The following is a 14,068-nucleotide window of genomic DNA, read 5'->3' on the forward strand; positions in this document are numbered from 1 at the left end:
GTCTTTGCCCGAACAACAGCTTTAAACGATGTGCTACTTGAGCCCCTTTATCATTTGAAAATTTTTAGTAGGACCCCGTCTGGGACCCTGTGGAGGATCCTGGGACAAATATTTTTACTTTTAATCATTGTACTTTTGAAATGATGACACACATGCTTTCCTGTTTTTACATCTGTCTCGACGTTTCAGGTTTTTTGGGGGTGGCCATAGATTTTACAATGACGTTTTTGCTGACATTTTGAACGGAGGCCATTTTGCACGGGGTAATTTTAGAGAGTCAAAACTTGTTCCGTCTTTTTTCATTTTCCAACAGATTTCCAACGATATGCTACTTGATCCCCTGATCTTTTGCAATTTTTGAGTTGGACCCTGCAGGTGGCCCTGGGACAACACTTTTTGCTTTGATACATTGTACTTTTAAAATGATCAAACACGTGTTTTCCTGTTTTGGCATCTGCTTCATTGTTTGCGATTTCTAGGGGTGGAAACGGATTTTCTGGACACCCTGTATTTTCATATAACTAGCACAGTATATGCATTCAGAAAATTTTTATTACAGGTTTGTAATAGATGCTATTACTGCTTTCGATTGGTATATAAACTATCTTCCACTTCGATATATAATCTCCCTCTCTTCCCTTGTAAGAAATTATAGTCACAAAACATACTAGTCGTACCATATTTCCATTTTCAGATCGCATCTGCACTCCGAACTCAAAATTTGGAACTGTCCGTTCTCGGTTGTCTTCCGTACTTATATCACGCGCCCTCGTTGCATAGAACATGTTCAAAAACACCCGAAAGTACTTGAATCTTCCAAACAAGTGATCGCGCAGCAGAACTTTTCCAGAATATGCTCTAGTTCTGCTGTTCTCCACAAGATGGCGCTGAAGCTATAGAATGGTCGTATTATGACCTATGGCTTGGCCCTTGGAACTTTATAGAGAAGTCAGTGTAACCCTTAGGCTAAAAAGTTCGGAGACTCCTACTCTATGAAATTCAATTTACGATTTTCAGCTCGAGGGATGCTTGGAGGCAAGAAAATATGTGCGAAAACTTATGCACTTTCTCATAGTTTCTAAGCAAGGATGTTATAAAATAGAGGAGCTGCCGATACGTATCTTAATCATATGAACTCAATGAAGCCCCCCCCCCCCAAAAAAAAATAAACAAGCATCATCTGAACCGGAACGTCTGATTTGCTACTCTCGTTTCCGGCATGGTTGTTGGCTCGAAACGTAGCGACCTTAGTGGCGCGGAGTGGGCAGAGTAGGTGTGGCGAAGCTGTGACGTATGGCTTCACGATTTTGTTGTATGGGCAGATCCTCTATTTTATAAGATCCTTGTATCTACGAACGACTTGTGTGTATGCAACCCCGTTACTTAATGGTTGTGCGGGCTTACATAACAGCATAGGATAAACTCCGGAAAATGTACCGTAGTAAGAACTGTGTTCTTGTCTCTTTTAACTGAAATTCTGAATTAAAGAGTCACCAATGGTGGTGCTTAGAGGTAGTTGAATAATAAAGAAAGAGAGTTTCTCATACGTACTTCTAGTATGCCCACCAGCTGGCACTGTAAATGTTACTCTTTTCTCATTCTCAAACGAAATTGTTTTTCTATGTAATTCTTCATGCTGTCCTTTTGGGCGCCTGGAAAATAAACACGAACAGATTCATAAAAACTAACTTTTGAATACATCAATACCAGAACACAAATATTACTTTCAGACATAATAGACGGCAATATACAAACACTGCTTACATCATAAGACATAAATATATAATTCATGCCATGAAGCAGGATGCGAATTATCGTGGGGGAAATCCCCCTTAATCACATTTTGTTCCCCCTCAAAGACATCAACTGAAGTATACCATGCACGGTAGATCCGACCCTACTCAATGCAGTTTTTTACAATAAAAACTCACAATCGTCAGTAGTGTGATCAAGAGTTAGATTCATGTTCAGGAAAGAGTTCTTCGTTAGGTAAAGAATTACACCATTTATGTTAAAATATCATATCATGTTGGATATCATGCAAACTGCTATTAATTGTTTGCATGATATCCAATAAATAGAACAAGTGGACTTAATAGAACACAAGTGGACTATTATTGCCTAGATATCACTGCCTTTTACAGTTTACGGAAGTGAACTTTTGAAACTGTACTCAAAATCTGAGTTATATAGTCTCTTGTGGCCCTATGTTAACGTATACGCTGGGGATGCGTTCGTAGTGAGCAGACACGTTAGTGAAGGTGAATAAGCGCATAAGATTTGTTTCAGCATTTGCTAACACGACTGATTCTCCGTGTCATTCATTGTCCGTGTCTGTATAAGCACTTCAACTGCAGCGGGATTTTTAGTTAACCCCTTATTTTTCCTTTCACTGTACAGTTTGTTGTTCACGCCAATAATGCTGTTTGGAAAACTTCAATGCTTATATTTCATTTGATAACGTAGCACAAAGTGAATCAACTCAGCTTGAACCTAACAGTAAAGTACTTGTAAGTGTTTACTTCCTGAGCTTCACGGAATCAATATTATTTTTTTAAAAAGTGTGAAAAGCACAGATTTAGCGAGTAGTAGAAGAGCAAGTTCGAAATTTGAGTTGAAAGTTTTTAAATATTTGGTCTTCGATTTGACCTTGATACCAGAAATCGGGGCCAGCAACAATCCATTTCTCGTATGATAGACTAATACGTAGATGTTTTTTTTTTTTTTTTTTTTTTTTTTTAAGTACGTCTGGTTTAACATAATATTAGCTGTTTTCGTAATACTGAAGTAGTTTTTTTTTTGAAAGGTTGTGTGTAATAATGCAAAGTGGAAGATTTCAATAGGATCGGAAAAACTGACTATGCTTGTGATCATGGCTATCGCTCGAGCCTAATTATTAAGTAAATAAACCCTAGAGAGCTACGAGCACAAGAGGGAGAACAACATTTAGACATATTCATTTAGGTGTGGTGTGTACAGTAGGCCGCAGAAATTTCTGAGGTACAAAATCCGTGAGATAGGCAATCCAACTAACGCCCGCTCCAAGATTAATTACGGCTGGTAGAGTAACTAGAACTGCAGGATGAAGTTACCCCCATCTGTTAAAAGAACAAATAGTAAAGAGTGTTTGTGTGCAGGAGTGAGGCAAAACGCTGGCTGACGAAATGACAAAAGGGAGTCTTTGCATACTTGTACTCACAGTACACAATACAGCGCCAGAAAAAATATACGGACACTAGAGGCGCCGATGAGACTTAAATAATCTTATAATTAACTCAAATGAGGGATTATATAAACAAGTTAACTTACTTCAAATGACTATACATATATGCGTATTAGATAATATAAAGATATATTATGCGGTATATGTATTAGTTTAATGTTTAAACTAAACACAAAGCCTTGCCCTGAGTTTTGAAACTATTAACAGTAGTCCTACCTACAAATCAATTAAAGTATGGACTGATCATTCAGGGGAAGAACCCAGCCCTTAATGAAAATGTTAGGGTCTAACAGAGCCTGAGGTCCTTGGTTCCTGCACCACTGATTAATACGTAATGTTACTTCGAAAGAAGAACTGATTTCATTATTCGTTAATTGACTTTTGAAAATGCTAAATATTGTTATGCAGTAATTTATTTGTAAATATTAAAAAAATGAAAATTCGATAACACTTAAACGAGTTGGAGAACTTATCCGTACTAAGCGTATTTCCCCTTAGGTTACAAATATAACTGAGGTTTCGTGATTTGTTTAATATTTGAGCAAATTTACACATTGAGACACAAAGAGAAAAGAGGAGAATATAGTGTCAATAAACAACAATTTAAAAATGCACGAAATTAACGGTTAATATCAAATATAGAACCATTAACAGAATTAACTGTGTAACTCGTTTTCTCCATTCATTTTCTTTCTTTATTTTCAGGATTACATCATCACTGAATTTCTCCACTGGAGATTATCTTTCATTTAGCAGTATCCAACTGGAGCTCAGTCTTGTAAATGAAACATTTTAAAAAGTGTAAACGGCGAAGGCGAGAATCGAACACGGATGGCCGTATTACGAAAATACAACGCTAACCACTCATCTAAAGCGTTACTTCTTCCGGTTTACCTAACTAAAGAACCTTTTCTGTTCTCTCAAAACAGTTGGTTGTTAATAGATTGATTGGCAAAACGCAGGAATATGTAATTGAGAACTCGGAGGGCATTATATCACTGTATTCACTAAATTATCAACATGAGATATTTTTTTAAAACAAAATACAAAACTCCTTTATTTTGAACCAAATACGGCGCGTGCATTAAACTCGTGAACAAGCTAAAGACGAATCAATTGCTGCGCAGTAATCGTTGTTCAGTGGTCAAGGCGCTTGACCAATAATCTCAAGGTAGTCGAATCAAACCGGATCTACGAACGACAAGTACTTTTTTTTACTTTAGAATTTTTGTGGCGATTGATCGGCGATGACACACGTTTTATTATCTTCAGATATTTGAATACTCGGTTGTTTCAATACTTGAATTATCAAATCCTCAGGAATAATAATAATAATAATAATAATAATAATAATAATAATAATAATAATAATAATAATAATAATAATAATAATAATAATAATAATAATAATAATAATAATAATTATTATTATTATTATTATTATTATTATTATTATTATTATTATTATTATTATCTCACAGAAGATTAAAAGTTAGGAGATTATTATAGCTCAGGGCATACCATTACAACCAGAAATGTAACATTTGGGAATAATATTTCGGTTTTGTTTAGTGTTGCCCACGAGAAGAGGAATTTCTCATCTCGTTTCTAAATTTGTATTTCGGAGCTCATTGAATTTATTATGGTCTGTGTAGGTATTTTTGTAGCAAAGCTTTTATAATTACTTCGGCATATCTTAAAAGTTAGTTTATTATATGCCTTACTGTTCAGTGATATTCGGTTATTTTTATTACAGTTATTTTCCTCAAAACGTAAACTAGAATACTTTCTACATGAAACTTCAATGGAACGCTTTGGTTTAAAATTTTGGTAGTTGCAGAGGTGTGTCCTGGAGGTCACCGAAATCCCGACTTATCTGTAATTTTAGGGCAACTTTAAAAATTTTAATACCATTATTATTATTATTATTATTATTATTATTATTATTATTATTATTATTATTATTATTATTATTATTATTATTATTATTATTATTATTATTATCAAACAAGCAAATTTCCTAGGTATTTACAAGGGCATTAGAGAAATTGACTTAATAAATAATTGCAGTAACAGTGTCAATGAAACCACTGACCATTTATATAATTTAATTTATTCTGTATTTAATGAGCATGTATCTAAGAAGTCAATTGGTTGTAAACAAAAATATAAGGGTCCATGGATTACGCGAGAATTGAAAGCACTAATAAACAAAAAAAACTAAATATTTTGTTAAAGCCAAAAGAACAAATGATGACGTATGGTATCAGAGATATTAAGACCTAAGGAAACTTGTAAAAAAGAAATACATTGAAGCAAGAAAATCTTATTATTCAGGTTTAGAAAATAGTATTTATAAGAACAGCTCATATTTTTGGAACGTTTTTAAAAAGTCTGACTGTAAACAAGTACCGAAGCAAATAAATTGTAATGGTATGCTAATTCAAGACACTGTCGAAATTGCTGAGGCATTTAAGAGTGTATTTTATGAAGCTTTTAACTTAGAAGTAGGTCAAGAGGTATTGCCTGAGAATATCGTTAGTAATAGTGCTCTAATCGGAATTCCTACCGTTACTGATTTAGATGTAATGGAAGCAATTAAACTAATTAAACCGAACACTACTCCAGGTCCAGATAATATTCCTTAGTATGTAATAAAAGCTTGTGCAACTGAACTTTCAACTAGTTTGGCAAATATATTTAACGTTTCATTACGTACAGGTGTATGTCCTTCAATGTGCAGGGAGTAATCTACACCCCCAACACCCCCTAACACCCCTCCAAATTTCTTTACACACACCCCTGGATGGAAAAGGAATACTCCCCCAAATCCAATTGTATCAATCAGTATCATATAGATTATTTATTACATCGAGTTAAAAAAGGTTTAGCGTTTAGGAAAGAAGACAATATTCTTATTTATTTATTTCACTTCAAAATACGAAGCGACCTCGTTCTCATGTACGGCTTCGAGAACCACATGACCTAATTGTTTCGGGCGATATTTCGATCAAAACAGTTGACAAAACAGACCGCGGATACCTACCCTCCTGGGCTCCGCGGTCGTTTCCGAGAAAAGAGATTGATGGACAGATGCAGATGACTGAAATTGGCAGTCTTGAGCGGTCATTCACCTACCTTCTCCTCAATAAGGAAAAATGTGACAATATAGTAATAAGCCTATACCATATTCATTTGGTATACAAGTGCTACTCTGCAACAGGCTCGTAACCAGAGGGGGGCTAAGGAGGGCCTGGCCCTTCCTAAATTTTTCATGTCCCCTCCAGACCTCAATACGAAATGCACAATTTAGATATTTGTAAGAGAATTTTTAATGACTTGTCCCCTCCTAACATATTCATGGACCCCAAAGCTCTGTGGCTGGTTTCGAGCCTGCTCTGCAAGTGGTGTATCAACAGATGGACGTTAGAAGGGTGTAGTCAAAACGTTTTTAGAAATGAAGAGATCGATCGAAGTAAGAATTATATATTTTTTAGACTGAGTCTAGTGTTATGCAGGAACGCATTTGGCGCTAGCTTAATTTTTGTAAAGTATATTTTTATTTACGTAAATTCATTGAGCGGAACAGGGCTCATAGCGAGTCACTTTTTAACTAAAATTTACTTTTTTTCAAGTTGGTCACTAAAAGTTATTTTTTTTTCACTAAGAGTTACATTTTTTAGAGGTAAAGTAACTTTTTCGTGTGATTTGTTTCGCATTGACAGTTTGCTAAGAAAAATATAAAAACAAATGGAAAAAGGCAGAAACTTGTTACTCATAACTCTTCTGAAAGCTTCAGTACTTGCTGCCATATGTGAAACAGCTTTATTCTCACTTCGGCTTCTATTCTTTCTAAAGCACAGTGGAAGGTTGGTGGATGCTTAAGCTCTCAAGGTGAGGTTGAGAACCCTTCTGTGTTTATTCTTTCTTCTATCATAATAATCTTTTAGTTTTCTCTTTTAATAGTTAACGCTCCGTTCAACGTTGTGTGTATGTGTTTGTGTGGTTCATCATGTTCGTCTTGTGTTATGCTTCTTGTATGTTCTTCTTAAGAGTAGGTGATGAATTTGAATATTTCCCGTTTTTGAAAACTCTTAATGCGAAGTTAAATATAAAGTCTGGGATGAAGAAATTCGGAAATAGGCCAGAACTGGTTCTACTTACTTAGAAGCTTTTTACTTCTGCTAAGTCTGCCTACCGTAGCTACAAAGAATACTTTGAAAACCTAGGAAAGGAGGAAGCTCAAAAAGAAGTAAAGAAGAAACAAAAGAACAAACAAAGAAAGAGGTGATGGAGAAATTGACAAGGGAAAAAAGGGGCATGATGAGATTTTGGTCACTTTTCCGTGTGCTTTTGGCCATTTTTGGTCACTTTTCAACTATTTACAAGAGATCAGACCACTATGAGCCCTGGGATTATTAAAATTAGGATATATTAAAGAAGACAAAACAGAAAGATACAACATATTTGTAAATTGAAAAACTGGATTTCTGGAAAACAACTAAATCAATGAATAATTTTCTTATGAAAGACATTCAGAGCCAATAACGTAGCCAGGAAGAGGCAGGAATTAGAGACCTGCATGGGCCGGGCTGGGGCCGATTAATTGCAATTCTTTAGTAATTATCGACTATCGTTAAACGATAATTAGAATAAAGGCAAATGTTGAAGAAGTGTGCCCGTGAGAAATGTTACAAAATGAAACTTTTAAAATTTACCGGGCCCGGGCCGGGCTTGGGTCAAGAATTTTAAAAACTTATCGGACCGGGCTGGGCTCGGGCCGAAAATCTCCAAAACTTGTCGGGCCCGGATTGGGCTCGGGCCGGGCTCTAGCAGGAACGGAAATTAAGAGATCAAATAATATTACAACAGTTAACGTTAATAACAGGGTTAGAATATTAAAATAATGAAATTGGAACTATGTATAGTATTAATTACTAAACGAATGTGATTTCAGCTTGGGACGAGGGATTTTTTTTTCCAATTAATATTTTGAAAAAAAAAAATCACCCACTAAAACTTGCTGGGGTGAATAAATTGAAATAATAGCAGAATTTTGCAAAATAATTAGACTACAATAATTCGTATGTAATCAATTCTCATGTAATTACTGGGTAAAATAGTGGAGGATAATTCCTAAGTTTAATAATAATAATAAATTCTCAAATGTGTGAACTTACTTTATTGAACCTACCACTGCGAAGAGCTGATATTATTATTATTATTATTATTATTATTATTATTATTATTATTATTAGTAGTAGTAGTAGTAGTAGTAGTAGTAGTATTGCAATAGTTGCGTAACAAAATATACTGTTTTCTTGTTTGAGTTGAGAGCACACACCCCCTTTTATTTCGAACACCCCCCCCCCAAGTAAAAATTTCTGGCGTACTTACTGTTCAATGTGGAAGGAAGTATATGTTGTTCCGGTGTATAAATCAGGTGATAAGACAGATTGCAAGCAACTACAGGCCAATAACTCTTGTCAATGCATTCTCGAAGATATTTGAACTAATTGTCCATAAACACATATATTTTAATGTAAGAAATATCTTAAATGAGTCTCAACATGGTTTTTATAAGGGCAAGTCAATTGTAACAAATCTAATTCATTTTACAGACTTTACCTATAACGCACTGAAAAATAAATTGCAAGTCGATGTAATATACATAGATATATCAAAAGCTTTTGACTCTGTCAGTCATAAGTATCTCATTAGCAAGTTATCAAATATTGGTTTGTCACCTTTGTACATTCGCTGGTTTGAAAGCTATCTGTCAAACAGAACTTACGAAGTTAAAATCGGACCTGTACATTCTAGTGTAGGCTATGTAAAAAACGGAATACCACAAGGGTCGCCCTTGGGCCCTCTCTTATTTTCTTTATTTTTAAATGACCTGACAGAAAAAATAAAATACTCTAAAATTCTCCTATATGCTGACGATATGAAGTTGTTCAGATTAGTCAACAATGAGTTCGATAATTATTTACTGCAACAAGTCTTAAATGCAGTAAACACGTGGTGTAGAAATAATGTTCTAAAAATTAATGATAAGAAAACAAAATTTATGACATACACCAATAAAACTCAATATTATGTCAGTAAATATGAGGTCAATGGTGTACAAATTGAGAAAGTAAGCATTATTAAAGACCTAGGTATTACATTTGACAGTCAGTTAAAGTTTTCTAATCATATAAATTGTACTGTACAAGGTGCCAGAAGGATAATAGGTTTTATTTTTAAACAGTGGTCTGTATTTCAAAGAGATAAAACGTATGTATTTCTATATAAATTACTTGTAAGACCAAAATTAGAATTTGGTTCGGTAATTTGGAACAGCATTTATAAAACTTTGACAAACAAGATTGAATCTGTGCAAAAATGTTTTATTCGACTTCTATGTTTTAAAATGAAAATGAGCTATTACTCACATAGTTATGAATATTGGACTGATTATTGGGGTTTAGAAAGCCTTATGAATAGACGAAAAAATTTCGACAGAGTATGCATGCAAAAAATACTAGATAACATTTATATCAGTGAATACTGTTTACAAAACATAGGTTTTAAAGTGCCAAATCATAGCATAAGAAATACCATGATTTTAGTTCCTCTGAATTGGAAATGTGAAATTTTAAAAAGATTGACATATTCTTTAAGCTCATTTTAGACTTATTGTATCAAACAATGTGAAAGTTTTATGTGATCTGACTGATAGTTTTTAATCAATGACGTTTAGAAACATTAAGCCAAATGTAATTTTATGACTGCTGTTCTTAGCTTCTTGTTGTTTTAGATGGACGGAAAACTTGATAAGTTTTACTGCGTTGACAAGGAATTATTTCTGCTTAGCTGACTTTTAGCTACATTGTGTTTTATATTAGTACCCTTCTTCTTATTGTTTTCTTTCTTATTATTTATTTTTAGTAGTATTATTATTCCATCGCATACTCTGATACCAAGTGCTGTATTTTTGCCAAAAGCTGTTCGCGGCACTAAAATAAAGATTATTATTATTATTATTATTATTATTATTATTATTATTATTATTATTATTATTATTATTATTATTATTATTATTATTATTATTATTACTGAAAATTTAAGACCTCAATTTTACGTCCTATTGCAATGTAAATAAGCATACTGAAAATGATAGAAAAAGAAAAAGAAAGGATAAGAGATTCTTTCGAGGGATTAGTGTCAGAAAGGAAACTTGAGGGGAGAAAGAAGGTGTCAGCTCCTGGACAATATTATTATCGAAACTTCGGATGCCTAAAGAGAAACTAAGTAGGATTTGTCTTCATTAAGATACATAGTAACACGCTTTCTTTGTTTAAAAGACTTTGGATTACGTATATGTTATATTGATATTTTAACAAAATATACATACCAATATAATAAAGGAAAAATAGTACGTATTTACAAATTTTGGTTGAACGGATACATGGAACGTGTTGGAAATGGCGAACAAAAAATTATTATTTCTAGCACTAGGAGTAATAGTGGAACAATTGCTCGGAATAATTGCACGGAAACAATATCGTTTCAGACAAATTTATGACTCTTACTAGGCTCTAAGCATGACCCTTAGGGGTCGTACTCATGAATTGCTTGGTAAACAATTTACGTTTCCACACACAGTACGAATCAAGGTTGTAGACAGACATGTAACGTCATTTTCCTAGTATTTCCATTGTGAAGAAAACCGTCTCCACTATAACTTGTAATCGGGCCGCGGTGGCTCAGTGGTAGAGCGTTCACCTCTGGTTCTTGCGGTCCCGGGTTCAAACTCTGCTCCCGCCAAGTGAACTTTGTGGTGGACAAACACGGTGTGCGTGGGTTTTCTTGGGGTTCTCCCGTTTTCTCCCACTTTCTTCATTCCACCGTTTCATTCATCTTTCATGATCACCGTCTCCTTTAGTTTAACCGGCATAACCGTGGGACGTAAAACTCAAAAATTTCATTTCATTTTTATTATAACTTGTAAGACCGAAAGAAATTTAGTATTTTTCATTTTATTACACATCAGAAGTATGAGTATTGTAGTTGATAAAAACAACTTACAGCACCGAGAATCGAACCAGGGACCCCTAAATTACGAAACGAATGTTCAAGCCACTATTCTAAGACTGCTGTTAAGTAACCGTCAAAAAACACTTGTATATGAAGCAAATTGCACACATTTACGATAACGACGAAACACACTGATTTCGGTCATGATAAAATACTATAGTCGAGAGACTTCAAATTTAAATTAAAAAAAACAAAAATAGACATATAGTGCCTCAGACCATTTTCTTTTCAGATTCACCGAAAGTATGCGTATACTTATACTTAGTATACTTATACTTATACTTATACTTAGTAGTAACTTAGTATACTACTTAGTTATACTTAGTATACCCGTTTTACAGTTTCGTGTGCGTGGGTTTCCTCGGGTTCTTCCGTTTCGTCCCACTTTCTTCATTCCACCATTTCATTCATTACTCATCATCACCCTCTCCTTTAGCCTAGCGGGCATATTCGTGGGACGTAAAACTCAAAGATTTCATTTCGTTTCGTTTTACAGTTATTTCCAGTAACCTTGAACGACATGGACACGAACACAGATACATCGAGGACATATACAATTTCAAAGCATCTCCCACCGGGAATTGAACACGGGACCGCGAGCACTGAACTATCTGAGGCAGTGATGGCGTGGGTCAATGAAAACTTGACATCACACAGTATGACCCGCCATGACCCTCCATCAACCGTGACACACTCTGACCCACCATGACCTACTCGAACCCACCACCCATCATGATCCACTCTGACCCACCACCCACCGACCCGCTCCGACCCACCACCTACCAAAACACATGGTTATCAACTCTGACATATGATACACAGCCTCTTCTTTACCGACTAAAGAGTTTATACTTGTAATAAACCAGGTTGTGAAATTGTAACTAATCAGAGTTTGAATTTTTACGGTCACTTGCTCAAGCACCGGTCTGTTACAATACTGGTGGATCTGACCTTTACGATATAAAATGGTAAAGTGTTTGTCATATGCCAAATTTCGATGAATTTCAATTAAATTATCATTATATTTATTTCCTTGTTGAATTATCGATACTTTTCAGTGGAAAAACGCATGAAATTTGGAAGTCCCAAAACAAGGTAAGTAGACTAACGTACAATCCAAACTTAAAATTTTTGTGTAATTAAGCGTACATTACAAATTTTGTGTATTTTTCTCACAACTTTATTGCTTGATTGCCCTGTGCCCTAAGCGCTCCATATAATAAACGTAAGCTTCAGCAATTATTATAATAGAAAGCGCATGGTTTCTATTTCTCAATTTGTTTGTGAATTTGTTTCTGAACTAATATCGATCGTTTTCGATTATTTTTACAAATCAACCCACTATCAATTTTGAATATATAGAAAGTGCCTCCCTCATAAAGAAGAATTTTAAAAAATGCTATGAGATGTTCTGTTCATTTTCGATGAAGAGTTAATATACTGCATTTCAGCTCCGAAAGTTTAACGGCTTGTGAGATACTCAATTCTCTTCGCAAAAATATGGATCCAAACTACTCCCTTAAGATATTATTATAACGAAAGTGATATGATGGCATCCCTGTTTGGATTAAGGTCTAACTATATACCAAAAGTCATTTCATTTGACTTTGCAATTTGACCGTGATGATCAGGCACACATAGTTACATCCATTTTTAATATAATAATTTATATATTATAGTGATTCAAAAATGTATTGTTTGCAGTAGTAAGCTCCTCTAAAAGCTCTCAGGCTGTGTATCTTGAAAGCCAAGTATAGTATAAGTCCTATTGCTATTATTGCAATTACAAATATCAATATCCAAAAATACCTGAAGTTCTTTTTTCACTTAGAGATACTCATCTGATGTAAGTAAACAGAAACAAATTAGAAAGGAAGGGTAATGGAGGCCTTGAAAGTAAAATGTGGACAAATTCACCAGTGTTCAGAAGCATATTTTTAAGGACGCTCGACGCTAGCAATAGGAGCTAAATACGCGGTCCTGATTAGTTGAAGTTATACGTTTCTCGCCACGTACCATAAACAGCAGAAATGAACCACCTACCACTGTTGGTCTTCGTATCCGAGGTTGCTGGCACAAGTGATTAGTAATTATAATTACTTTTGGCGTGGGTTCAAACCCGGCTCAGAGACACTTTTTTAATTCTTATATCTTATTTTTAATTAAGTTTCCATAACACTTTTTTTCATTAAAATAAGATAAATAATACTCAAAAAGTGATTTACTTACGTTACGCATGCAGTTTTGCTACACGAATCCATAAGTATAAGTAGTAGTAGTAGTAGTAGTAACAACAGGTCAGAAAATCCGCAGGGCTCGTTTCGTTCCAGTTTGACTGTCATGATATTAATTTAACCTCAGGTGCTTCTACAATTTTCTTCTTCTTTAATTCCAACAAAGTGACAATTTCCTTCTATTACTATAATACACAATACATACACCAGCAGTTTTGGACAATCCCAAACTGCAACCAATCAGAAACGTGTAATTATTTTCTATGGCTAGTGTCGAGGGTGAAAATAATATACTGTTCAGAAGATACTGTCTACAATGCAATAAGTAGAGTGGGTCAGTAGATGAGAGTGGGTCGGTGGGTAGCAGTGAGTCATGGTGGGTGGTGGGTCGCAGTGGGTCACATGCTGTTGACCCTCGACCCACTGATCTACTCAGAAAATACGGTGCACTGACCCACCGACCCACTTCAACTCTGATCTGAGGGTGGGGTACTTGGTTCGCTCCCAAGGCAAGTAAGCTTGAAGTGAA

The 14,068-nt window shown here is 34.9% G+C and overlaps 1 protein-coding gene across 1 annotated transcript in view; it reads right to left on the reverse strand.

Moving 5' to 3' along the window:
• Window positions 1-14,068, reverse strand: part of LOC145678976 (piezo-type mechanosensitive ion channel component-like) — an 89,694-nt gene that overhangs the window by 16,779 nt on the left and 58,847 nt on the right. The window contains exon 8 of the mRNA XM_081749579.1: window positions 1,552-1,652. Within this exon, the coding sequence (XP_081605705.1) occupies window positions 1,552-1,652 (101 nt within the window). The remainder of the gene's footprint in view (window positions 1-1,551; window positions 1,653-14,068) is intronic.

This window comes from Thermobia domestica, chromosome 2 (genome assembly GCF_964235325.1).
Source record: "Thermobia domestica chromosome 2, izTheDome1.hap1.1, whole genome shotgun sequence".
Taxonomy (NCBI): Eukaryota; Metazoa; Arthropoda; class Insecta; order Zygentoma; family Lepismatidae; genus Thermobia; species Thermobia domestica.